The following is a 27928-nucleotide window of genomic DNA, read 5'->3' as shown; positions in this document are numbered from 1 at the left end:
AAAATTAATGACAATAAAATAAAAATGTGCTTTTGGGTCTTACGTTTAGGGTTAGTCATACGGTTAGCGGTGTGGATAGAGTTAGGTTTAAAGTCTGATTTTAAGAACAATTTTAGAAATAGGCGGGGTTTATGACTGTGTGGCTGTGTTAACTAGTGACGAGTCAACCCAGCTGACCGCAAAGCAGGCTGGAAGATGGAGTCCCCGCCGCTATAACACATTTTGAAGGCGAGGCTTCGCCAAATACAACTCCCATCTCAACCCTCGCAGACCGAGTATGCCATCCAATCTGAATATGTGGGAGGAGCACACCGCCCACAAAAAGCCACAGATATCTATCTGTCTCCAGATGCAATTATACAGTGCAACTATAAAGAATGGACATAAAATAGTGCTATTTATAAGGGGTGTTTTTGCATGAAGATCGTTGGAAAGGCTTGTTCTAGGCTACTTAGCGACAGAAACAGCAGCGGCAGAAAGAGAGGCGAGAGAGAGAGGGGTGTTGGGTAAATGAAAGTGGGTGGGCCTAACGCGAACACACACACTACCAACTTCGATCAGGATACGTTTATGCAAACACTTGATTTTTTTTCTTCAGTTAATAGAATTTTACGCGCGACGGTTGTTAAAGTGTGTTTTCGGTTGGTTTTGAGGGGCTTCGGGCGCGGACAACGGACTCTTCCCCGTTATAACGGGAGGTTTGATTGTTGCTCGAGCTTGGTACCGCCCTTCCTGGCGGGTGGGTGGTTTCGGTGCTAACCGGAGCGACGCCACAGCCCCAGCGCGAGCCATTCGCGGAGAAAATAGGCCGTCCTTCCCCGGTGCTTCAGCCGGCCTTTCTCCCGTAGCCTCTCCTCTCCGGTTTATGAATGCGTTATGAGTGGTAGGTACCCTCCCCCTCTCTTGTCCGTCTCCACCCTCTCTCCCTCTCTTTCTGCGCACGTAGCCTGCCTGATATCCAGAATAACCCTTTGAGGAAATAGCGTTTTCCTAAATAAGAGACAATAGCCTACATGTTTCATTGTAATACAGTCTCTAATAAGGTTCCGATCACTGCATATGCCTTTAGGGCCAGGAGTTTAACCATATGGTGCAACTACACTGTTATAAAACCACGTGCAGGGAAATAACGGCATCGTATATCCCTTCACTCACAGTGTTATTGATAAAGGTGATCACTAATCACTCAGTCCTCGAGTGACAGTCTTTTGATTGTTGATCAAGTATTGTCTGATTTGATGGTTCTCAGATCAGAAGACTGAAGTGTCAGGATCAGAAGAAGGGAAACCAGGCAAGAAAGGCAAACGTTCCGGATCACAGGTAGACTGGACCCCGCCCCCAGACACATACACACCACTTCCGGGTTCTGTATAGAGGCCAAGTTCAGAGGATTGCACAATGTCTTTCAACACCAATAATGGACTTGTGTCTTTGCCTCAATGTCTATGAGATATGCATATTACTGTATAAGAGTGAATATGTATTTCATATTTTTCTGAGCATTTCCGTAGCATGTGTTCTGGCAGGGTTTGACTCTAGTGTTGATGTAGACTTCTGTAGCTTCTGTGAAAAAATAACACTAGCTGTCTCTACAGACAGATTTCTAGGTGTGCTGTGCATGTGTGACATTAAATATTTGCCCACGACCTAGTTCATTTTCTCTGAGAGAGAGAGTGAGAGGGCGGAGAGAGAGGGAGGCTTCTCTTCCGCTGCTCTGAGAGAACAGAGAAATGTGGCTCTCACACCCACACACTCACTTCCTGTTATACTACCCACTTCTATTCCCTATTGCTCTCTACTGTCTCTGTCTCTTCTCTCTCTACTGTCTCTTCTCTCTCTACTGTCTCTTCTCTCTACTGTCTCTGTCTTTTCTCTCTCTACTGTCTCTGTCTTTTCTCTCTCTACTGACTCTCTGTCTCTTCTCTCTTTCTGTCTCTGTCTCTTCTCTCTACTGTCTCTCTGTCTCTTCTCTCTGTCTCTCTCTAATGTCTCTCTCACTGTCTCTGTCTCTTCTGTCTGTCTCTTCTCTCTACTGTCTCTGTCTCTTCTCTCTCTACTGTCTCTTCTCTCTCTACTGTCTCTTCTCTCTACTGTCTCTGTCTTTTCTCTCTCTACTGTCTCTGTCTTTTCTCTCTCTACTGACTCTCTGTCTCTTCTCTCTTTCTGTCTCTTCTCTCTACTGTCTCTCTGTCTCTTCTCTCTGTCTCTCTCTAATGTCTCTCTCACTGTCTCTGTCTCTTCTGTCTGTCTCTTCTCTCTACTGTCTCTGTCTCTTCTCTCTCTACTGTCTCTTCTCTCTCTACTGTCTCTTCTCTCTCTACTGTCTCTGTCTCTTCTCTCTACTGTCTCTCTCTGTCTCTTCTCTCTCTCTCTCTCTGTCTCTCTCTAATGTCTCTCTCACTGTCTCTGTCTCTTCTGTCTGTCTCTTCTCTCTACTGTCTCTCTCTTCTCTTTACTGTCTCTGTCTTTTCTCTCTACTGTCTCTCTCTTCTCTCTCTGTCTTTTCTCTGTCAATTCAAGGGCTTTATTGGCATGGGAAACATGTGTTAACATTGCCAAAGCAAGTGAGGTAGATAATATATAAAGTGAAATAAACAATAAAAAATAACAGTAAACATTACACATACAGAAGTTTCAAAACAATAAAGACATTACAAATGTCATATTATATATATATACAGTGTTTTAACAATGTACAAATGGTTAAAGGACACAAGATAAAATAAATAAGCATAAATATGGGTTGTATTTACAATGGTGTGTGTTCTTCACTGGTTGCCCTTTTCTCGTTGCAACAGGTCACAAATCTTGCTGCTCTGATGGCACACTGGAATTTCACCCAGTAGAAATGGGAGTTTATCAGAATTGGATTTGTTTTCGAATTCTTTGTGGATCTGTGTAATCTGAGGGAAATATGTCTCTCTAATATGGTCATAAATTGGGCAGGAGGTTAGGAAGTGCAGCTCAGTTTCCACCTCATTTTGTGGGCAGTGAGCACATAGCCTGTTTTCTCTTGAGAGCCATGTCTGCCTATGGCGGCCTTTCTCAATAGCAAGGCTATGCTCACTGAGTCTGTACATAGTCAAAGATTTCCTTAATTTTGGGTCAGTCACAGTGGTCAGGTATTCTGCCGCTGTGTACTCTCTGTGTAGGGCCAAATAGCATTCTAGTTTGCTCTGTTTTTTTGTTAATTCTTTCCAATGTGTCAAGTAATTATCTTTTTGTTTTATCATGATTTGGTTGGGTCTAATTGTGCTGTTGTCTTGGGGCTCTGTACGGTGTGTTTGTGTTTGTGAACAGAGCCCCAGGACCAGCTTGCTTAGGGGACTTCTCCAGGTTCATCTCTCTGTAGGTGATGGCTTTGTTATGGAAGGTTTGGGAATCGCTTCCTTTTAGGTGGTTATAGAATTTTATGTCTCTTTTCTGGATTTTGATAATTAGTGGGTATCGGCCTAATTCTGCTCTGCATGCATTATTTGGTGTTCTACGATGTACATGGAGGATATTTTTGCAGAATTCTGCGTGCAGAGTCTCAATTTGGTGTTTGTCCCATTTTGTGAAGTCTTGGTTGGTGAGCGGACCCCAGACCTCACAACCATAAAGGGCAATGGGCTCTATGACTGATTCAAGTATTTTTAGCCAAATCCTAATTGGTATGTTGAAATTTATGTTCCTTTTGATGGCATAGAATGCCCTTCTTGCCTTGTCTCTCAGATCGTTCACAGCTTTGTGGAAGTTACCTGTGGCGCTGATGTTTAGGCCGAGGAATGTATAGTTTTTTGTGTGCTCTAGGGCAACAGTGTCTAGATGGAATTTGTATTTGTGGTCCTGGTGACTGGACCTTTTTTGGAACACCATTATTTTGGTCTTACTGAGATTTACTGTCAGGGCCCAGGTCTGACAGAATCTGTGCATAAGATCTAGGTGCTGATGTAGGCCCTCCTTGGTTGGTGACAGAAGCACCAGATCATCAGCAAACAGCAGACATTTGACTTCGGATTCTAGCAGGGGGAGGCCGGGTGCTGCAGACTTTTCTAGTGCCCGCGCCAATTCGTTGATATATATGTTGAAGAGGGTGGGGCTTAAGCTGCATCCCTGTCTCACCCCACGACCCTGTGTGAAGAAATGTGTGTGTTTTTGCCAATTTTAACAGCACACTTGTTGTTTGTGTACATGTATTTTATAGTATCGTATGTTTTACCCCCAACACCACTTTCCATGAGTTTGTATAGCAGACCCTCATGCCAAATTGAGTCTAAGGCTTTTTTGAAATCAACAAAGCATGAGAAGACTTTGCCTTTGTTTTGTTTGGTTGTCAATTAGGGTGTGCAGGTCTCTGTCTCTTCTCTCTACTGTCTCTGTCTTTTCTCTCTCTACTGTCTCTCTCTTCTCTCTCTGTCTCTCTACTGTCTCTCTCTTCTCTCTGTCTCTCTCTTCTCTCTCTGTGTCTCTCTCTCTCTGTCTCTCTCTCTGTCTCTTTCTCTGTCTCTCTCTCTGTCTCTCTCTCTGTGTCTCTCTCTCTGTCTCTCTCTCTGTCTCTTTCTCTGTCTCTCTCTCTGTCTCTCTCTCTGTCTCTTCTCTCTCTGTGTCTCTCTCAATTCAATTTAAGGGCTTTATTGGCATGGGAAACATATGTTTACGTTGCCAAAGCAAGTGAAATAGATAATTAACAAGTGTTTGTTCTTCACTGGTTGCCCTTTTATTGTGGAAAGAGGTCACAAATATTGCTGCTGTGATGGCACGCTGTGTTATTTCACCTAGTAGATATGGGAGTTAATCAAAATTGGATTTGTTTTTTGAATTCTTTGTGGGTCTGTGTAATCCATCTCATTTTGTGGGCAGTGTGCACATAGCCTGTCTTCTCTTGAGAGCCAGGTCTACCTTTCTCAATAACAAGGCTATGCTCACTGAGTCTGTACATAGTCAAAGATTTCCTTAAATTTGGGTCAGTCACTGTGGTCAGGTATTCTGCCACCATGTACTCTCTGATTAGGGACAGACAGCATTCCAGTTTGCAAAGTTTTTTTGGTTAATTCTTTACAATGTAATTCTCTTTTTGTTTTCTCATGATTTGGTTGGGTCTAATTGTGTTGCTGTCCTGGGGCTCTGTGGGGTCTATTTGTCTTTGTGAACAAAGGACCAGCTTGCTGAGGGGACTCTTCTCCAGGTTCATGTCCCTGTAGGTGATGGCTTTGTTATGGAAGGTTTGGGAATCGCTTCCTTTTAGGTCTTTGTAGAATTTTACAGCTATTTTCTGGATGTTGATCTCTCTCTCTCTCTCTCTCTCTCTCTCTCTCTCTCTCTCTCTCTCTCTCTCTCTCTCTCTCTCTCTCTCTCTCTCTCTCTCTCTCTCTCTCTCTCTCTCTCTCTCTGTCAATCTTTGTATGTTCTCTGTGTATGAATGTGCGTTCTATTTGTTAATTCCTCCTTATCTCTCTCTCTGTGTGTGTGTGTGTGTGTGTGTGTGTGTGTGTGTGTGTGTGTGTGTGTGTGTGTGTGTGTGTGTGTGTGTGTGTGTGTGTGTGTGTGTGTGTGTGTGTGTGTGTGTGTGTGTGTGTGTGTGTGTGTGTGTGTGTGTGTGTGTGTGTGTGTGTGTGTGTTCTCCCTAGGATTCCCAGACGTCTCCTCTAGCCCTGCTGGCTGCAACCTGCAGTAAGATAGGAGTTCAGGGAGGAGTGGAGGGACAGGTGGTTAAATGCATGATAATACTATTTGTATTGAATATGTACAGTGCCTTCAGAGAGTATTCATTCCCCTTGATGTATTCCACATTTTGTTGTGTTACAGCCTCACTTCAAAATGCATTTAATTGGCTTGTTTTCTCACCCAAACTACACACAATACCCCATAATGACAAAGTGAAAACATGTTTTTAGAAATGTTTGCAAATGTATAGAAAGTGAAATACATAAAAAATCAAATTTACACACATGTTAGAATCACCTTTGGCAGCAATTACAGCTGTGAGTCTTTCTAGGTGGGTCTCTAAGAGCTTTGCACACCTGAAGTGGGCAATATTTGCCCATTATTCTTCAAAACATTATTCAAGCTCTGTCAAATTGGTTGTTAATCATAGCTAGACAACCATTTTTTTTATCTTGCCATATATTTTCAGCAGAGTTAAGTCAAAACTGTAACTCGGCCACTCAAGAACATTCACTGTCTTCTTGGTAAGCAAGTGTAGATTTGGCCTTGTGTTTTAGGTTATTGTCCTGCTGAAAAGTGAATTCATCTCCCAGTGTCTGTTGGGAAGTAGACTGAACCAGGTTTTCCTCTAGTAGTTTGCCTGTGCTTAGATTCATTTCTTTATCCTGAAATACTCCCCAGTCCTTGACGATTACAAGCATACCCATAACATGATGCAGCCACCACTATGCTTGAACATTTGGAGAGTGGTACTCAGTAATGTGTGTGTTGGGTTTGCCCAAAACAAAACACTTTGTATTCAGGAAAAAAAAGTGAATTGCTTTGCCACATTTTCTGCAGTATTACTTTAGTGCAATGTTGCAAACAGGATGCATGTTTTTGAATATTTTTGCTCTGTGCAGGCTTCCTTCTTCACTCTGTCAATTAGGTTGGTGTTGTGGAGTAACTACAATGTTGTTGATCCATCCTCAGTTCTCCTATCACAGCCATTAAACTCTGTCATTTAGGATAGTGTTGTGGAGTAACTACAATGTTGTTGATCCATCCGCAGTTCTCCTATCACAGCCATTAAACTCTGTCATTTAGGATAGTGTTGTGGAGTAACTACAATGTTGTTGATCCATCCGCAGTTCTCCTATCACAGCCATTAAACTCTGTCATTTAGGATAGTGTTGTGGAGTAACTACAATGTTGTTGATCCATCCGCAGTTCTCCTATCACAGCCATTAAACTGTGTAACTGTTTTAAAGTCACCTTTGACCTCATGGTTAAATCCCTGAGCAGTTTCCTCCATATTCTGCAACTGAGTTAGGAAGGACACCTGTATCTTTGTAGTGACTGGGTGTATTGATACACCATCCAGAGCTAAATTAATAACTTCACTATGCTCAAAGGGGTATTCAATGTCTTCCTTTTTTTACCCATCTACCAATAGGTGCCCTTCTTTGTGAAACATTAGAAAACCTCCCTGGTCTTTGTGGTTGAATCTGTGTTTGAAATTCACTGCTTGACTGAGGGACCTTATAGATGTATGTGTGGGGTACAGAGATGAGGTAGTCATTTAAAAAAAAATCATTATTGCATCATTATTGCACACACAGTGATACCATGCAACAACTGTGAACTATTAAGCAAATGTGTACTCCTGAACTTATTTAGGCTTGCCTTAACAAAGAGATTGAATACTTATTGACTCAAGACATTTTAAGATTTTTTTTATGAATTTGTAAACATTTTGAAAAACAATTCCACTTTGACATTACGGGGGTATTGTGACAAAAAAAATCTTAATTGAATACATTTTTAATTCAGGCTGTAACACAACAAAATGTTGAAAAGGTCAAAGGGCGTGAATACTTTCTGAAAGCTCTGTAAATGTTTGGTTTCTCCTATAACTGTACTTGTTGCTGTTGTACTTGTTGTTGGAAATGTAAGGTCTATAATAATAATAACCAATAAAGGCTTTTCCATGCGAACAAGTTCCATGGCATTATACCTGTAGACTTTCAGTGTCTCTGTGTTGAATGGGCTTCCAGGTGCAGGGGGGCCCGATACATCTAGACCCGGGAATCAGACCTAAGTTCCTACTTTAGTACTTTTGTTCAATGACGTTTTCTTTTTCTTTTATTCATGGTTTTATGTATGTTTATTGGCAGGTGCAGGGTGGACAGTTCCAGGGTCATATAGTTGTCGACGCAGCAGGTAATCAGACTCTGGTTCAGCAGCAGATGGAACTGGTTCCTGCCCAGTTCACTGGAAACGGCTGGCAGATCATCACTACTGCTCCCCAAATGGCCAAAGACACTGCCAATCAACCCGTCGCCGTGACGCTGGCCACCACTTCAGCCAATGACAGTGCTCCGGCAGGCCGTAAGATGAAGGCTGTGGGCGGGACTAACACCGTAGCAGCCAATCAGCAGGTGCAGCAGCAGCAGTTCCAGATCATCCAGGTGTGTGCGCGCGTGTGAGTGTATAGAAGGGAATGTTAGGGCCTCCCGGGTAGCGCAGTGTTTAAGTGCTAGCTGTGCCACCAGAGAGTCTGGGTTCGCGCCCAGGCTCTGCCGCGACCGGGAGGTCCGTGGGGCGACGCACAATTGGCCGAGCGTCGTCCGGGTTAGGGAGGGTTTGGCCGGTAGGGATGTCCTTGTCTCGTTGCGCACCAGCGACTCCTGTGGCGGGCAGGGCGCAGTGCGCGCTAACCAAGGTCGCCATGTGCACGGTGTTTCCTCCGACACATTGGTGTGGCTGGCTTCCGGGTTGGATGGCGCTGTGTTAAGAAGCAGTGCGGCTTGGTTGGGACGCATGACTTTCAACCTTCGTCTCTCCCGAGCCCGTAGCAATGAGACAAGGTAGTAGCTACTAACAATTGGATACCACGAAATTGGGGAGAAAAAGGGGGTAACATTTCAAAAAAGAAGAAGGGAATTTTGTCTGACTGAGAATTCTTGTCCTATAACTTATAATTGTCTTTTTCTTAGACATGTGTGGTGGATGACTCTGTGTTGTACTATATATCTGTGTTGGTGTTCAGAACATGCCCACCTAATGCCACTGTTTTTATGTCATGTTAATGATTTGGTTTCTGTCCAGGTGCAAAACATGCCGTCGTCTGGGGGTGGGGTCCAATACCAGGTGATCCCCCACCTGCAGACGGCCGACGGCCAACAGATCCACATCAGCCCCCAGACTGCATCCCTGGGGGGCCAACAGATCCACATCAGCCCCCAGACTGCATCCCTAGGAGGGCAGCACATTCACATCAGGTGGGTGGCAGCTGGTCTAGTGCAGTGGTTCTCAAAACTCTCCTCAGGGACCCCCAGATGTTTTACATGTATGTTGTAGCCCTGAACAAACTCACCTGATTCACTTGGTCAACTCACCTGATTCACCATGGTCAACTCACCTGATTCACCTGGTCAACCCTCCTTATGCACCGAGTCAAGGGCTTGATGATTAGTTGACCAGTTGAATCAGGTGAGCGAGCTGTGGAGTAGTTCAAATACATGGAGCGGCTGAGGGTCCCTGAGTCGAGGTTTGAAAATCCCTGGTCTAGAGGTTAGAGAGATGGTCTAGAGGTTAGAGAGATGGTCTAGAGGTTAGAGAGATGGTCTAGAGGTTAGAGAGATGGTCTAGAGGTTAGAGAGATGGTCTAGAGGTTAGAGAGATGGTCTAGAGGTTAGAGAGCTGGTCTAGAGGTTAGAGAGATGGTAGACAGGTGGTCTAGAGGTTAGAGAGATGGTCTAGAGGTTAGAGAGGTGGTAGACAGGTGGTCTAGAGGTTAGAGAGGTGGTCTAGAGGTTAGAGAGGTGGTCTAGAGGTTAGACAGGTGGTCTAGAGGTTAGAGAGGTGGTAGACAGATGGTCTAGAGGTTAGAGAGGTGGTAGACAGGTGGTCTAGAGGTTAGAGAGGTGGTCTAGAGGTTAGAGAGGTGGTAGACAGGTGGTCTAGAGGTTAGAGAGGTGGTAGACAGGTGGTCTAGAGGTTAGAGAGGTGGTAGACAGGTGGTCTAGAGGTTAGAGAGGTGGTAGACAGGTGGTCTAGAGGTTAGAGAGGCGGTCTAGAGGTTAGAGAGGCGGTCTAGAGGTTAGAGAGGCGGTCTAGAGGTTAGACAGGCGGTCTAGAGGTTAGACAGGCGGTCTAGAGGTTAGACAGGCGGTCTAGAGGTTAGACAGGCGGTCTAGAGGTTAGAGAGGTGGTAGACAGGTGGTCTAGAGGTTAGAGAGGTGGTAGAGAGGCGGTCTAGAGATTAGAGAGGTGGTAGACAGGTGGTCTAGAGGTTAGAGAGGTGGTAGAGAGGCGGTCTAGAGGTTAGACAGGCGGTCTAGAGGTTAGAGAGGCGGTCTAGAGGTTAGATAAGTGATAGACAGGTGGTCTAGATTTTAGACAGGAGGTCTAGAGATTAGACAAGCAGTCTAGAGGTTATATAAGTGGTAGACAGGCGGTCTAGAGGTTAGAGAGGCGGTCTAGAGGTTAGACAGGAGGTCTAGAGGTTAGATGAGTGGTAGACAGGTGGTCTAGAGTTTAGACGGGCGGTCTACAGGTTAGACAGGAGGTCTAGAGGTTATATAAGTGGTAGACAGGCGGTCTAGAGGTTAGACAGGCGGTCTAGAGGTTAGACAGGCGGTCTAGAGGTTAGACAGGCGGTCTAGAGGTTAGACAGGCGGTCTAGAGGTTAGGCAGGCGGTCTAGAGGTTAGACAGGCGGTCTAGAGGTTAGAGAGGTGGTAGAGAGGCGGTCTAGAGGTTAGAAAGGCGGTCTAGAGGTTAGACAAGCGGTCTAGAGGTTATATAAGTGGTAGACAGGTGGTCTAGAGGTTAGACAGATGGTCTAGAGGTTAGACAGGCGGTCTAGAGGTTAGACAGGCGGTCTAGAGGTTAGACAGGCGGTCTAGAGGTTAGACAGGCGGTCTAGAGGTTAGACAGGCGGTCTAGAGGTTAGACAGGCGGTCTAGAGGTTAGACAGGCGGTCTAGAGGTTAGACAGGCGGTCTAGCGGTTAGATAAGTGGTAGACAGGTGGGCTAGAGTTTAGACAGGAGGTCTAGAGATTAGACAAGCAGTCTAGAGGTTATATAAGTGGTAGACAGGCGGTCTAGAGGTTAGAGAGGCGGTCTAGAGGTTAGAGAGGCGGTCTAGAGGTTAGAGAGGCGGTCTAGCGGTTAGAGAGGTGGTAGACAGGTGGTCTAGAGTTTAGACAGGAGGTGTAGAGATTAGACAAGCGGTCTAGAGGTTATATAAGTGGTAGACAGGCGGTCTAGAGGTTAGAGAGGCGGTCTAGAGGTTAGACAGGCGGTCTAGCGGTTAGAGAGGCGGTCTAGAGGTTAGACAGGAGGTCTAGCGGTTAGAGAGGTGGTAGACAGGTGGTCTAGAGTTTAGACAGGAGGTGTAGAGATTAGACAAGCGGTCTAGAGGTTATATAAGTGGTAGACAGGCGGTCTAGAGGTTAGAGAGGCGGTCTAGAGGTTAGATAAGTGGTAGACAGGTGGTCTAGAGTTTAGACAGGCGGTCTAGAGATTAGACAGATGGTCTAGAGGTTAGACAGGAGGTCTAGAGGTTAGAGAGGTGGTAGACAGGTGGTCTAGAGGTTAGAGAGGTGGTCTAGAGGTTAGAGAGGTGGTGGACAGGTGGTCTAGAGGTTAGAGAGGTGGTCTAGAGGTTAGAGAGGTGGTCTAGAGGTTAGAGAGATGGTCTAGAGGTTAGAGAGGTGGTCTAGAGGTTAGAGAGGTGGTCTAGAGGTTAGACAGGCGGTCTAGAGGTTAGACAGGCGGTCTAGAGGTTAGACAGGCGGTCTAGAGGTTAGACAGGTGGTAGACAGGCGGTCTAGAGGTTAGACAGGCGGTCTAGAGGTTAGACAGGCAGTCTAGAGGTTAGACAGGCGGTCTAGAGGTTAGACAGGCGGTCTAGAGGTTAGACAGGCGGTCTAGAGGTTAGACAGGCGGTCTAGAGGTTAGACACGAGGTCTAGAGGTTAGAGAGGTGGTAGACAGGTGGTCTAGAGGTTAGAGAGGTGGTAGAGAGGCAGTCTAGAGGTTAGAAAGGCGGTCTAGAGGTTAGAGAGGTGGTCTAGAGGTTAGACAGGTGGTCTAGAGGTTAGACAGGTGGTAGACAGGTGGTCTAGAGGTTGGACAGGCGGTCTAGAGGTTAGACAAGCGGTCTAGAGGTTATATAAGTGGTAGACAGGCGGTCTAGAGGTTAGACAGGCGGTCTAGAGGTTAGACAGGCGGTCTAGAGGTTAGACAGGCGGTCTAGAGGTTAGACAGGCGGTCTAGAGGTTAGACAGGCGGTCTAGAGGTTAGACACGAGGTCTAGAGGTTAGAGAGGTGGTAGACAGGTGGTCTAGAGGTTAGAGAGGTGGTAGAGAGGCGGTCTAGAGATTAGAGAGGTGGTAGACAGGTGGTCTAGAGGTTAGAGAGGTGGTAGAGAGGCGGTCTAGAGGTTAGACAGGCGGTCTAGAGGTTAGAGGCGGTCTAGAGGTTAGAGAGGCGGTCTAGAGGTTAGACAGGAGGTCTAGAGGTTAGATAAGTGGTAGACAGGTGGTCTAGAGTTTAGACGGGCGGTCTAGATGTTAGACAGGATGTCTAGAGGTTATATAAGTGGTAGACAGGTGGTCTAGAGGTTAGACAGGCGGTCTAGAGGTTAGACAGGCGGTCTAGAGGTTAGACAGGCGGTCTAGAGGTTAGACAGGAGGTCTAGAGGTTAGAGAGGTGGTCTAGAGGTTAGAGAGGTGGTAGACAGGTGGTCTAGAGATTAGAGAGGTGGTAGAGAGGCGGTCTAGAGGTTAGAAAGGCGGTCTAGAGGTTAGAGAGGCGGTCTAGAGGTTAGACAAGCGGTCTAGAGGTTATATAAGTGGTAGACAGGTGGTCTAGAGGTTAGACAGATGGTCTAGAGGTTAGACAGGCGGTCTAGAGGTTAGACAGGCGGTCTAGAGGTTAGACAGGCGGTCTAGAGGTTAGACAGGCGGTCTAGAGCTAAGACAGGCGGTCTAGAGCTAAGACAGGCGGTCTAGAGCTAAGACAGGCGGTCTAGAGGTTAGACAGGCGGTCTAGAGGTTAGACAGGCGGTCTAGAGGTTAGACAGGAGGTCTAGAGGTTAGAGAGGTGGTAGACAGGTGGTCTAGAGTTTAGACAGGAGGTCTAGAGATTAGACAAGCAGTCTAGAGGTTATATAAGTGGTAGACAGGCGGTCTAGAGGTTAGAGAGGCGGTCTAGAGGTTAGAGAGGCGGTCTAGAGGTTAGAGAGGCGGTCTAGAGGTTAGACAGGCGGTCTAGCGGTTAGATAAGTGGTAGACAGGTGGGCTAGAGTTTAGACAGGAGGTCTAGAGATTAGACAAGCGGCCTAGAGGTTATAGAAGTGGTAGACAGGCGGTCTAGAGGTTAGAGAGGCGGTCTAGAGGTTAGACAGGAGGTCTAGAGGTTAGAGAGGTGGTAGACAGGTGGTCTAGAGTATAGAAAGGAGGTGTAGAGATTAGACAAGCGGTCTAGAGGTTATATAAGTGGTAGACAGGCGGTCTAGAGGTTAGAGAGGCGGTCTAGAGGTTAGAGAGGCGGTCTAGAGGTTAGAGAGGCGGTCTAGAGGTTAGATAAGTGGTAGACAGGTGGTCTAGAGTTTAGACAGGCGGTCTAGAGATTAGACAGATGGTCTAGAGGTTAGACAGGAGGTCTAGAGGTTAGATAAGTGGTAGACAGGTGGTCTAGAGGTTAGAGAGGTGGTAGACAGGTGGTCTAGAGTTTAGACAGGTGGTCTAGAGGTTAGAAAGGCGGTCTAGAGGTTAGAGAGGCAGTCTAGAGGTTAGATAAGTGGTAGACAGGTGGTCTAGAGTTTAGACAAGCGGTCTAGAGGTTATATAAGTTGTAGACAGGTGGTCTAGAGGTTAGACAGGCGGTCTAGAGGTTAGACAGGCGGTCTCGAGGTTAGACAGGCGGTCTCGAGGTTAGACAGGCGGTCTCGAGGTTAGACAGGCGGTCTCGAGCTTAGACAGGCGGTCTCGAGCTTAGACAGGCGGTCTCGAGCTTAGACAGGCGCTTTGGGCCATAACAAAAATGTTTTTAGAAGGAAACAGATAAAGTTATTCTATTCTATTCAGTCCGGCCCAGGGGGGTCTACCAGAGCAGGTCCAGCTGATCCAGAACCAATCCCAGACCCAGGCAATCCTACAGCCAGCCAATCAGCAAGCCATCCTCACTAGTTCAGCCAATCAGACGTTGCAGCTTCGTTCCGCCCAGTCCTTCCCGTTGCAGATGCAGACGTTACAGGGCTCCCAGACCCAGGTCATGACTACAGTACCCATAAACATCGGCGGTATGACCCTCGCCCTGCCGGTCATGAATAATTTAGCAGGGAGCGGAGCCGTACAGCTTGTCCAATCAGCCGATGGTAGCTTTACCGTAGCTAACGGCAACCAGCTTGTAACGACAACTGCAGCGGCGGTGTCCGGGGCAGTTACTGTTACCGGGTCGTCTGGTGGTACTATAACAACTGTTGCCGGGGGGGATGGAGCGTCGACAGACGGAACACAGCTGAGTTCTGTAGGGTCGGACGGAGGTACGGAGAGAGACACACAGAACCAACCCAGCGACCAGGACTCTCAGATGGTATGTGTGTTTGTGTGACTAAACATCTGTGATGTAAAGGGATTTATTGTTTGGTTGATTAATGACCGCATTGATTGGTTGATTGATTGTTTGGTTGATTAATTAATGTATTGATTGATTGATTAGTTGTTTGGTTGGTTGCTTGATTGACAGGTCCAGAGCCAGGCCAACGGACTGCAGGTCCAATCAGATCCTCCAGGGACCATCCAGCAGGTCATCGTGGGACAGGTGGGTTCTACTCCTCTTATTTGACCTTTAACCTTCTATTCTACTTTATTCTACTCTATTCTACTCTACTATATTCTACGCTATTCTACTCTATTCCATTCTACTATATTCTACTCTATTCCGTTCTACTATATTCTACTCTACTATATTCTACTCTATTCTACTCTATTCTATTCAAGTATGATATGGGAATATACTATAATAAATTACATTCTAAGTAGTTGTTATTATCATTGTCCAGATGGGCAACCAGTTGTTGCAGCAGATCCAGATCCAACCACAGCAGATCACACAGGCCCAGATCCAGCCACAGAACCAGGTAATACACACACACACACACACACACACACACTGTGAATCCGCAGAAAGTGTGTAAACTCTGTGTTTGTTTCTACCAGTTCCAGGGCCAGCAGATCCAAACCTTTCAGTTAGGACCAGGCGGGACCCTACAGCCCATACAAGCCTTCCAGAACCAACAGGTAACGAGCCCCTGTTCTCTTTCTTTAACTACCTTTAGTGTTCTTAGTTGCTTCATTCCCACTCCTTTGTACCTGGGGATTTGAGGGATATTTTGGGGCAGTAAATTACGGACATGATAAATAAATCTGAAAGCTTATTTTTCTTCTATCGCCAATGATTGTAATGTTTGTTTTATTGATTTGAATTTAACGTCTGAATGATTGTAATGTGTGTTTTATTGATTTGAATTGAATGTCTGAATGATTGTAATGTGTGTTTTATTGATTTGAATTGAATGTCTGAATGATTGTAATGTGTGTTTTATTGATTTGAATTGAATGTCGTCAATGATTGTAATGTGTGTTTTATTGATTTGAATTGAATGTCGTCAATGATTGTAATGTGTGTTGTATTGATTTGAATTGAATGTCGTCAATGATTGTAATGTGTGTTGTATTGATTTGAATTGAATGTCGGCAATGATTGATATCCTATTTGTATCCATTGATTTCCTCCAGGTTCTGATCCGAACCCCAACCCTCTCTCCGTCGGGGCAGATCACGTGGCAGACCCTGCAGCTCCCCGGGGGAATGCCTGTGGCCCAGCAGCTGACCCTGGCCCCTGTGGGCGGGGGGGGATTCATGCAGCTGGGGGGGGCTCCCCTGACGCTGAGCACAGCCCAGATCAACCCTGGGTCGGGGGTGCAGACAGTCAGCATTGCTGGGCTGGGCACCACTGGGGTACAGATGCAGGGGGTACCCCTCACCTTCACTGGACTACAGGGTAAAAACACAGAGAGAGAGACAGACGGAGAGACAGAGAGGGAGACACACAGAGAGAGACAGAGACAGAGAGAGAGAGAGAGAGAGAGAGAGAGAGAGAGAGAAAGGGAGAGACAGACAGACAGACAGACAGAGAGAGAGAAAGGGAGAGACAGACAGACAGAGAGAGAGAAACAGAGAAAGAGAGAGACAAACAGACAGAGAGAAACAGACAGAGAGACAGACAGAGAAAGAGCGAGACAGAGAAAGAGAGAAACAGACACAGAGAGAGAGAGGGAAACAGACATACAGCGAAAGAGAGAGACAAAGAGGGAGACAAAGAGAGAGCCAGACAGACAGACAAAGAGAGAAACAGACAGACAGGGAGAGAGAGGGAAACAAACAGGCAGAGAAACAGACAGAGAAAGAGAGAAACAGACAGACAGAGAGAGAGAGGGAAACAAACAGGCAGAGAAACAGACAGAGAGAGAGGGAAACAGACAGACAGAGAGAAACAGACAGAGAAAGAGAGAGACAAAGAGGGAGACAAATAGAGAGCCAGACAGACAGAGAGAGAGAGGGAAACAGACAGACAGGCAGGCAGACCGACAGAGAGCCAGACAGACAGAGAGCCAGACAGACATGGTGTGTGTTGAGTTTTGTTCTTTATTTTCTGGGGGGGTTGGGAGCAGAGCTATAAAAAAATATATATTCTATTCCACTCTACTATATTCCACCCTACTGTATTCCACCTTACTGTATTCCACCTTACTGTATTCCACTCTACTGTATTCTATGACACTACTGTATTCCACTCTACTGTATTCTATTCCACTCTACCGTATTCCACCCTACTCTATTCCACCTTACTGTATTCCACTCTACTGTATTCCACTCTACTGTATTCTATTCCACTCTACTGTATTCTACTCTACTGTATTCTATTCCACTCTACTGTATTCCACTCTGCTGTATTCCACTCTACTGTATTCTATTCCACTCTACTGTATTCCACCCTACTGTATTCCACCCTACAGTATTCTACTCCACTCTACACTCCACCAGGTCAGCCGCAGGGTCAGGAGGGAGGAGTTAAGGTCGAGCCATCCCCGGTGACGGTAACCGCGGGTAACGTTGCGGGGTCATCGCTTAGTCCAGACCAGATGGGTTCTGTCCAGAGTTCATCAGACCAGGAAGGACCACCCAGCAAGAGGCTTCGCAGGGTGGCGTGCTCCTGTCCGAACTGTAGGGCCGGAGAGGGGAGGTACATGTGTATGCACACACACACTCATACACACACACACACTCACACACACACCCATACACACACTCATACACACACTCTCACTCTCTATCTCTGACTGTGTGTGTGTGTGTATTTTGCAGGACCATTGGAGACCCATCTAAGAAGAAGCAACATGTGTGTCACATGGAGGGCTGTGGAAAGGTCTACGGTAAGACCAGTCTGTACTGTGGAAAGGTTTACGGTAAGACCAGTCTGTACCGTGGAAAGGTTTACGGTAAGACCAGTCTGTACTGTGGAAAGGTTTACGGTAAGACCAGTCTGTACTGTGGAAAGGTTTACGGTAAGACCAGTCTGTACTGTGGAAAGGTTTACGGTAAGACCAGTCTGTACTGTGGAAAGGTTTACGGTAAGACCAGTCTGTACTGTGGAAAGGTTTACGGTAAGACCAGTCTGTACTGTGGAAAGGTTTACGGTAAGACCAGTCTGTACTGTGGAAAGGTTTACGGTAAGACCAGTCTGTACTGTGGAAAGGTTTACGGTAAGACCTTTCCACAGTATAGGGGGCCGGAACGTAATTCTAAATCATTTGTAGACCGCGAATTGACCACAAGAAGCCCAAACAGACTAAAACATAATAATTTCAAACATTGCTTATATTTGTATATGATGACCGCATGTCTCCATTATGTGGAGGAATACTTAGAAACAGTTTTCCTAAACGAGAATCACTTGGATCTGTTTTCCTGCTGTTTATACAGTCTTTTATGTCCAGCAATGAAAATAAATATATACAGTGGGGCAAAAAAATATTTAGTCAGCCACCAATTGTGCAAGTTCTCTGTAATTTCCATCATAGGTACACTTCAACTATGACAGACAAAATGAGAGAAAAAAATCCAGAAAATCACATTGTAGGATTTTTAATGAATTTATTTGCAAATTATGGTGGAAAATAAGTCTTTGGTCACCTACAAACAAGCAAGATTTCTGGCTCTCACAGACCTGTAACTTCTTCTTTAAGAGGCTCCTCTGTCCTCCACTCGTTTACCTGTATTAATGGCACCTATTTGAACTTGTTATCAGTGTAAAAGACACCTGTCCACAACCTCAAACAGTCACACTCCAAACCCCACTATGGCCAAGACCAAAGAGCTGTCAAAGGACACCAGAAACAAAATTGTAGACCTGCACCAGGCTGGGAAGACTGAATCTGCAATAGGTAAGCAGCTTGGTTTGAAGAAATCAACTGTGGGAGCAATTATTAGGAAATGAAAGACATACAAGACCACTGATAATCTCCCTCGATCTGGGGCTCCACGCAAGATCTCAACCCGTGGGGTCAAAATGATCACAAGAACGGTGAGCAAAAATCCCAGAACCACACGGTGGGACCTAGTGAATGACCTGCAGAGAGCTGGGACCAAAGTAACAAAGCCTACCATCAGTAACACACTACGCCGCCAGGTACTCAAATCCTGCAGTGCCAGACGTGTCCCCCTGCTTAAACCAGTACATGTCCAGGCCCATCTGAAGTTTGCTAGAGAGCATTTGGATGATCCAGAAGAAGATTGGGAGAATGTCATATGGTCAGATGAAACCAAAATATAACTTTTTGGTAAAAACTCAACTCGTCGTGTTTGGAGGACAAAGAATTCTGAGTTGCGTCCAAAGAACACCATATCTACTGTGAAGCATGGGGGTGGAAACATCATGCTTTAGGGCTGTTTTTCTGCAAAGGGACCAGGACGACTGATCCATGTAAAGGAAAGGATGAATGGGGCCATGTATCGTGAGATTTTGAAGGAAAACCTCCTTCCATCAGCAAGGGCATTGATGATGAAATGTTGCTGGGTCTTTCAGCATGACAATGATCCCAAACACACCACCCGGGCAACGAAGGAGTGACTTCGTAAAGAAGCATTTCGAGGTCCTGGAGTGGCCTAGCCAGTCTCCAGATCTCAACCCCATAGAAAATCTTTGGAGGGAGTTGAAAGTCCGTGTTGCCCAGCAACTGTTGCCCAGCAAAAGCCCCAAAACATCACTGCTCCATGGACTGGAATCCATACATCCTGAGGCTGCATTCATTGTAGCTGGGGATTTTAACAAGGCTAATCTGAAAACAAGACTCCCTAAATTGTATCAGCATATCGATTGCGCAACCAGGGCTGGCAAAACCTTGGATCATTGCTATTCTAACTTTCGCGACGCATATAAGGCCCTGCCCCGCCCTCCTTTCGGAAAAGCTGACCACGACTCAATTTTGCTGATCCCTGCCTACAGACAGAAACTAAAACAAGAAGCTCCCACGCTGAGGTCTGTCCAACGCTGGTCCGACCAATCTGATTCCACACTCCAAGACTGCTTCCATCACATGGACTGGGATATGTTTCGTATTGCGTCAGACAACAACATTGACGAATACGCTGATTCGGTGTGTGAGTTCATTAGAACGTGCGTTGAAGATGTCGTTCCCATAGCAACGATTAAAACATTCCCAAACCAGAAACCGTGGATTGATGGCAGCATTCGCGTGAAACTGAAAGCGCGAACCACTGCTTTTAATCAGGGCAAGGTGACTGGAAACATGGCCGAATACAAACAGTGCAGCTATTCCCTCCGCAAGGCAATCAAACATGCTAAGCGTCAGTATAGAGACAAAGACAAAGTAGAATCTCAATTCAACGGCTCAGACACAAGAGGTATGTGGCAGGGTCTACAGTCAATCACGGATTATAAAAAGAAAACCAGCCCAGTCACGGACCAGGATGTCTTGCTCCCAGACAGACTAAATAACTTTTTTGCCCGCTTTGAGGACAATACAGTGCCACTGACACGGCCTGCGACGAAAACATGCGGACTCTCCTTCACATTTAAACGTGTTAACCCTCGCAGGGCTGCAGGCCCAGACGGCATCCCCAGCCACTCCCTCAGAGCATGCGCAGACCACTTGTGTGTATAAGACACTTGTGTGTATAAAACAGTAGTTTTGGAGTTGTTAGCTAGATTACTCGTTGGTTATTACTGCATTGTCGGAACTAGAAGCACAAGCATTTCGCTACACTCGCATTAACATCTGCTAACCATGTGTATGTGACAAATAAAATTTGATTTGATTTTGAGATCTGCATGGAGGAATGGGCCAAAATACCAGCAACAGTGTGTGAGAACCTTTTGAAGACTTACAGAAAACGTTTGACCTCTGTCATTGCCAACAAAGGGTATATAACATATAAGTATTGAGATAAACTTTTGTTATTGACCAAATACTTATTTTCCACCATAATTTGCAAATAAATTCATTAAAAATCCTACAATGTGATTTTCTGGATTTTTTTTTTCTATAATTTTGTCTGTCATAGTTGAAGTGTACCTATGATGAAAATTACAGGCCTCTCTCATCTTTTTAAGTGGGAGAACTTGCACAATTGGTGGCTGGCTAAATACTTTTTTGCCCCACTGTAAACCCACTGCCAGTTGGGGAACCCTGCTCTTGAAAAGAGACTTCCTAGTTTAAACTGTAGAAAAGAGACGTCATAGTTTATACTGTAGAAAAGAGACTTCCTAGTCTATACTGTAGAAAATATAGATTTATCAGTCTGTACTGTAGAAAATAGAGGTCTATCAGTCTATGAAGAAAAATAATGTTGTAATATTTGATCTATCAGGTAAGACCAGTCACCTGAGAGCTCACCTCCGCTGGCACACAGGAGAAAGACCCTTCGTCTGCAACTGGATCTTCTGTGGCAAGAGGTTCACACGCTCGGACGAACTGCAGAGACACAGACGGACACACACAGGTACACACACAGGGACACACACAGGGACACACACAGGTACACACACAGGGACACACACAGGGACACACACAGGGACACACAAAGGTTCACACGCTCGGACGAACTGCAGAGACACAGACGGACACACACAGGTACACACACAGGGACACACACAGGGACACACACAGGTACACACACAGGGACACACAAAGGTTCACACGCTCGGAAGAACTGCAGAGACACACAGGGACACACACAGGGACACACACAGGGACACACACAGGTACAGGTACACACACAGGTACAGGTACACACACAGGTACAGGTACACACATAGGTACACACATAGGTACACACACAGATACACACACAGATACACACACAGGTACAAACACAGGTACAGGTACACACACAGATACACACACAGGTACACACATAGGTACACACACACATACACACACAGGTACACACATAGGTACACACACACACACACACACAGGTACACACACAGATACACACACAGGTACACACAGGGGTACAGGTACACACACAGGTACACACATAGGTACACACACACATACACACACAGGTACACACATAGGTACACACACAGATACACACACACACAGGTACACACACAGATACACACACAGGTACACACAGGGGTACAGGTACACACACAGGTACACACACAGGTACACACATAGGTACACACACAGGTACACACACAGGTACACACATAGGTACACACACAGGTACACACACAGATACACACACACAGGTACACACACAGGTACAGGTACACACACAGATACACAGGTACAGGTACACACACAGATACAGGTACACACACAGGTACACACACACAGGTACACACACAGATATGTCCTGTGTCCAATGGTCCCTCTATTTTTTTCCGGCACTGAGCAAATGTCAGGTCTGCTGAGCACAAACTTGAACACTGTGAAAAATTCTGTACAACTTATGGTGAGCGGTTGAACACAGGCTGTTCCCGCTTTAAGTTACAGTAAATCCAGTATAGCAGTAATACAGTAAATACAGTATAGCAGTAATACAGTAATAACAGTAAATACAGTATAGCAGTAATAACAGTAATAACAGTAAATACAGTATAGCAGTAATAACAGTAAATACAGTAATACAGTATAGCAGTAATAACAGTAAATACAGTATAGCAGTAATAACAGTAAATCCAGTATAGCAGTAATACAGTAAATACAGTATAGCAGTAATAACAGTATAGCAGTAATACAGTAATAACAGTATAGCAGTAATACAGTAATAACAGTATAGCAGTAATAACAGTAATAACAGTAAATACAGTATAGCAGTAATAACAGTAATAACAGTAAATACAGTATAGCAGTAATAACAGTAAATACAGTAATACAGTATAGCAGTAATAACAGTAAATACAGTATAGCAGTAATAACAGTAATAACAGTATAGCAGTAAATACAGTAATAACAGTATAGCAGTAATACAGTAATAACAGTATAACAGTAAATACAGTATAGCAGTAATACAGTAATATCAGTATAGCAGTAATAACAGTAATAACAGTATAGCAGTAATACAGTAATATCAGTATAGCAGTAATAACAGTAATAACAGTAAATACAGTAATAACAGTATAGCAGTAATAACAGTATAACAGTAAATACAGTATAGCAGTAATACAGTAATAACAGTATAGCAGTAATAACAGTAATAACAGTATAGCAGTAATACAGTAATAACAGTATAACAGTAAATACAGTATAGCAGTAATACAGTAATATCAGTAAATACAGTAATAACAGTATAGCAGTAATAACAGTAAATACAGTAATACAGTATAGCAGTAATACAGTAATATCAGTAAATACAGTAATAACAGTATAGCAGTAATAACAGTAAATACAGTAATACAGTATAGCAGTAATAACAGTAAATACAGTATAGCAGTAATAACAGTAAATACAGTATAGCAGTAATACAGTAATAACAGTATAGCAGTAATACAGTAATAACAGTATAGCAGTAATAACAGTAAATACAGTATAGCAGTAATACAGTAATATCAGTAAATACAGTAATAACAGTATAGCAGTAATAACAGTAAATACAGTATAGCAGTAATAACAGTAATAACAGTAAATACAGTATAGCAGTAATAACAGTAATAACAGTATAGCAGTAATAACAGTAAATACAGTATAGCAGTAATAACAGTAAATACAGTATAGCAGTAATAACAGTAAATACAGTATAGCAGTAATAACAGTAATAACAGTATAGCAGTAAATACAGTAATACAGTATAGCAGTAATACAGTAATAACAGTATAGCAGTAATACAGTAATATCAGTAAATACAGTAATAACAGTAATAACATTAATACAATAATATCAGTAATACAATAATAACAGTAAATACAGTAATAACAGTGGTCAAGTAGGCTGCTGTGGCTATCTGATCATAATGAGGGCCTACCAGAGTGGCCTACCATCACAAACAATGGAGAAAAAGCATCCCGTAACACACACACACACATATTTTTTTTAAATATATATTTTGTATTTTACCCCCTTTTTTTTCTCCCCAATTCCGATCTTGTCTCATCGCTGCAACTCCCCAAGGGGTTTGGGAGGTGAAGGTCGAGTCATCCGTCCTCCAAAACTTGACCTTCTTACCACCCGCCCGCTGAACCCGGAAACCAGCCGCACCAATGTGTCGGAGGAAACACTGTTTAACTGACGACGAAGTCAGCCTGCAGGCACCCGACCCGCCACAAGGAGTCGCTAGAGCGCAATGAGCCTAGTAAAGCGTGACCTTAGACCGCTGCGTACCTTAGACCGCTGCGCCACTTGGGAGGCCCATCCCGTAACATTTTAACATGGAAATAGCTGTTCTGTCATTCAGCCTACAGTAGCAGCCAATGTGTGGTGTTCAATGCAGTCCTACATTCCATGAGACCTTTGAAATTAACATGCAGGACTTGACGATAAGCTGTTCATCCACTTGTCCTTCAGACAAGGTGACTGAACATGTTCTATGATGCAAGAAACCACTTTACAAAATAAAACGCATCATTGTTCCCATATCGTTTATGTCTTTCTCCACATCCTCCAGGAGAGAAGAGGTTTGAGTGTCCAGAGTGCAGTAAGCGTTTCATGCGTAGCGACCACCTCTCCAAACACATCAAAACCCACCTGAACAAGAAGGGAGGGGCTTCTCTCGCCATCATCACCACCGACGACATGGAAAATTCTAACCAGGGCTTAGGCTCCTCCCCTCGCATCGTAACTATGGCGACGCTCTCCCAGGACTCCGCCCCCGCCACGCCAACGGCCTCCTCGCCGAATCAAATGGAGGGAGAAGAGGAGGAAGAGGAGGAGTTTGAGTAGTAACCAGTGGCCACTTCCTGTGAGAGGAAGAAGCAGGGAGGGCTGACTTCCAGGTTGGTCTCCATGGTTACGCTGTGGCGGTCAGGTGGTAGATTCTTTTTATTATTATTTATTTGTTTTTGAAACGGACTCAAACAGAAGACAAATATGATTGACTGAAAATGACAAACAGAGATCTGATTCTAAACTAATAATTGAGTCTAACAACAGTCTCTAAAGGTGTGAATTTGTAGAATGGTGTTTAATAACAGAACAGAGGTCAGAAGAAAAGGCTAATCTGAACTCGCACTCTATCCCCTATATAGTGCACTACTTTTGGCCAGAGCCTTCTGAGTAGTTTGTTATGTTAGGAAGAGGCTGTCATTTTGGATAGGTTTATTAGACTAGCACAAAACAGTTGTAAAACATCAAGAAGAGACATTGGATGTGTCCCAAATGGCCAGGGTAACATTTGGAACGCAACAATCTCTATGCACAAAGATGTTCTGTAACTATGGTGATGAGGATGATGATGAAACATGATATGTGGCGTGGTCTAGACTGTTGACAGACAGGTGAGAGGAGCTGGGGTGTGTGTGTGTGTGTGTGTGTGTGTGTGTGTGTGTGTGTGTGTGTGTGTGTGTGTGTGTGTGTGTGTGTGTGTGTGTGTGTGCGTGTGTGTGTGTGTGTGTGTTTCAACAGGACTATAGTTCTAGTAAAGAAGATCTGATAGGCAGAAGAAAGACAATACAAGGAGGAATAGACTTTTAAAAGAGTAGAGAAAAGCAGATTTATAAATGATGCATTCCTAGAAAGAAACGCTTGGCATTTTAAATATTTGTTTCTATAAAACTACCAATCGAGCTTTCTTTCTCCCAACAGGCTGTTTACTGAAAGCAATACTATAAGACAATCCTAGTGAAACCATGTTTACATTAAAGAGAGGAAAAGGAAAGGTTTATTTTGGTATGAAACAGCCAGTCAGCTCACAGCGTTCAAGGTATACTGACGTCGTCATACACAGTGACTTCCTGCTCGATGATGTCATATTGCTGAGTGCACCTTTTAAGATGTAGCTCTGCCAGGCTTGGTGGGTGGGTAGGACAGTGCCGGTAAGCAGCGCTTATGTCAAAACACCGTGTGTCTCCCCCCCCCTCCCTAGACACTCAGAGCAGCAGATATTGTCACATCCCGTTAAGAGTACAGCAGTGATGTGACTCGATCATCGGACCTTAATACATGTAGAAACTCATAGAAAAGATCAATGTCTGAGGTCAATGAGATACATTCCAGTATTGAGACATATTCCAGATACACAACATGACCAAAAGTATGTGGACACCTGCTCGTCGAACATCTCGTTCCAAAATCATGGGCTTTAATATGGAGTTGGTCCCTCTTTGCTGCTATACCAGCCTCCAGTCTTCTGGGAAGGCTTTCCACTAGATGTTGGAACATCGCTGCGGGGACTTGCTTCCATTCAGCCACAAGAGCATTAGTGAGGTTGGGCGATTAGGCCTGACTCGCAGTCGGCGTTCCAAAGGTGTTCGATGGGGTTGAGGTCAGGGCTCTGTGCAGGGCAGTCAAGTTGGCGGTGCCGTTCTGTGAGTTTGTGTGGCCTACCACTTTGCCGCTGAGCCGTTGTTGCTCCTAGACATTTCCACTTCACAATAACAGCACTTACAGTTGACCGGGGCAGCTCTAGCAGGGCAGAAATTTGACGAACTGACTTGAAAAGGGTAGCATCCTATGACGGTGCCACGTTGAAAGTCACTGAGCTCTTCAGTAAGGCCATTCTACTGCCAACGTTTGTCTATGGGAGATTGCATGGTTGTGTGCTCGATTTAATACACCTGTCATCAACGGATGTGGCTGAAATAGCCACTAATTTGAAGGGGTGTCCACATACTTTTGTGTATATATAGTGTATCTATTAGTCCTATTTCAAGTCATTAGAGATAATCCATTAACTGTAACAGATTTGACATTGGCGCTGCTTCCTCTGCATTGCGAAGGCCCCCTGTGTGTGAGTCCTGGTACTACGCCTTAACACAAGCAGTACCTTCCCCCCCCCCCATGCTCACTTCTGCTTTCTGTGTGATGGACAGAGAGAGGACGCAGGAAGACAAGGGGTGATGGATGGGAAAGAAGGGGGTTGTGGGAGGTGGGTAATTCTATTTGCTTTTTGACATGTTTCTGCTGATGTTGGTCTATGTTAATGTCGGTGCGTACATATTCTGTTCTCACATTTGTTTTGTTTTTTGGGGGGGGGGCTTTTTATTTTCTTAACCCCCCCAGTATGTTCTGACACAGATGATTTACTGTGTCCAGCTAATTTATTATTTGCCCTGTGTTAATACCTGCCTTTTGCTGGAGTGTATTGTAACCTACGCATTGATCAGAGGTGTAGCATGCTGTGTTTCAGTGCTGTTTTCTCTTCTTTTTATTTATTTTAAACGTGTTTTTCTACGTCCAACTATTCCCCGTCATTTATACTACTTTCTCGCGCCATAATATGTTTAAAAAAAAAAAAAGATTAAAGTAAAAAAATAAATAATGAAATGGTTTATATACCAAACAGACGTGGATGTTTTTGGTAATATTTTGTGTGACAACCAGTTTTCTTTAATATTTTCTAGTGACATCTCATTTGTATAAGGTTTTCTAAGCTGCTGTTGGATCTCGATGCTGGCCTCCAAGGCTGCAGGTTCTTCACTGTTGATATTCTAGTGATATTGTATTGACATTTTTAAATCAACTTTGTACAAAACATGTTATGTGACTTGGATTTAAAGTAGTGAAAAGAGAACAAAAATTACTTTGCTTGCATAACATTTAAAATAAAGTGATTAAAATCAGTCTCAACCTGTCTCTCTCACTCCTAACTCTGTGTGTGTGGGTGCGTGGGTGGTCTGTTGGGACATGTAGGTTGAGACTGACCTCTTGCTATGAAGTTGCTCTGATACCACTTGAAAATAAAAAGGGACTTTGGCTCTCTCTCTCCCCTCCCTTACCTATCTCTCTTCCCTCCCTTCCCTATCTCTCTTCCCTCACTTCCCTATCTCTCTTCCCTCCCTTCCCCATCTCTCTTCCCTCTCTCCCCTCCCTTCCCTATCTCTCTCCCCTCCCTTCCCTATCTCTCTCCCCTCCCTTCCCTATCTCTCTCCCCTCCCTTCCCTATCTCTCTCCCCTCCCTTCCCTATCTCTCTCCCCTCCCTTCCCTATCTCTCTCCCCTCCCTTCCCTATCTCTCTCCCCTCCCTTCCCTATCTCTCTCCCCTCCCTTCCCTATCTCTCTTCCCTCCCTTCCCTATCTCTCTTCCCTCCCTTCCCTATCTCTCTCCCCTCCCTTCCCTATCTCTCTTCATGTCACCTGTTGTGTGTATGTACTGACAGGTATGTGTAACTGATAGATGCAAAAACACACACACTACATGTTAATGTCATTAAATGTATGTGAATTGTACATTATTTTGTCTGTAAATGTGTTTTTCGTTACGTGTCGGCCCCCAGTACGTCTAACTGTCACCATTGGCGTTGGCTAATAGGGATCCTAATAGCATCTCAGTTGTGTTGTGAATGTGGTAGTAGTGAAGTCTAGTCTCAGCTTGTGATGATCGTCACGGAGACTTGTATTTTCAAATTGTCCTCTCTACACACACACACACACACCTGCGGTGCCCTAGAAACATGTTGGCTGGTGTGTACTCTGTAATTACCTCGGAAGCCCAACCTCCTCTGTACAGCCCCTCTGAGGGGGTTGCTAGGCAACGACGGCAGGCCAGGGGCGTGGCTGGTTGTGTCTGTCTGTGTGAGTGTGCGTGTGCAGGCATAGCT

General features: G+C 44.8%; 1 protein-coding gene across 3 annotated transcripts; it reads left to right on the top strand.

The window, feature by feature from the left end:
- Nucleotides 1-311: 311 nt before the first annotated feature.
- Nucleotides 312-26957, top strand: LOC135549558 (transcription factor Sp4-like). Of its 3 annotated transcripts, none has more exons than XM_064979630.1 (14): nucleotides 312-883; nucleotides 1250-1320; nucleotides 5610-5687; nucleotides 7809-8096; nucleotides 8737-8909; nucleotides 13726-14233; nucleotides 14387-14461; nucleotides 14703-14780; nucleotides 14860-14940; nucleotides 15439-15703; nucleotides 16747-16945; nucleotides 17068-17135; nucleotides 20593-20724; nucleotides 23839-26957. In XM_064979630.1, the coding sequence occupies exons 1-14, from the start codon at nucleotides 877-879 to the stop codon at nucleotides 24111-24113; spliced, it is 2298 nt and encodes a 765-aa protein (XP_064835702.1). In that variant the 5' UTR covers nucleotides 312-876; the 3' UTR covers nucleotides 24114-26957. The 3 variants fall into 3 exon arrangements, with proteins under 3 accessions (XP_064835702.1, XP_064835701.1, XP_064835704.1); XM_064979629.1 differs by having other exon boundaries at nucleotides 7803-8096; XM_064979632.1 differs by lacking the exon at nucleotides 5610-5687 and having other exon boundaries at nucleotides 7803-8096.
- Nucleotides 26958-27928: the final 971 nt, after the last annotated feature.

This window comes from Oncorhynchus masou, chromosome 12, assembly GCF_036934945.1.
Source record: "Oncorhynchus masou masou isolate Uvic2021 chromosome 12, UVic_Omas_1.1, whole genome shotgun sequence".
NCBI lineage: Eukaryota > Metazoa > Chordata > Actinopteri > Salmoniformes > Salmonidae > Oncorhynchus > Oncorhynchus masou.
Note: the sequence above shows the minus strand (reverse complement) of the source record. Positions and strands in the feature narration are given on the sequence as shown.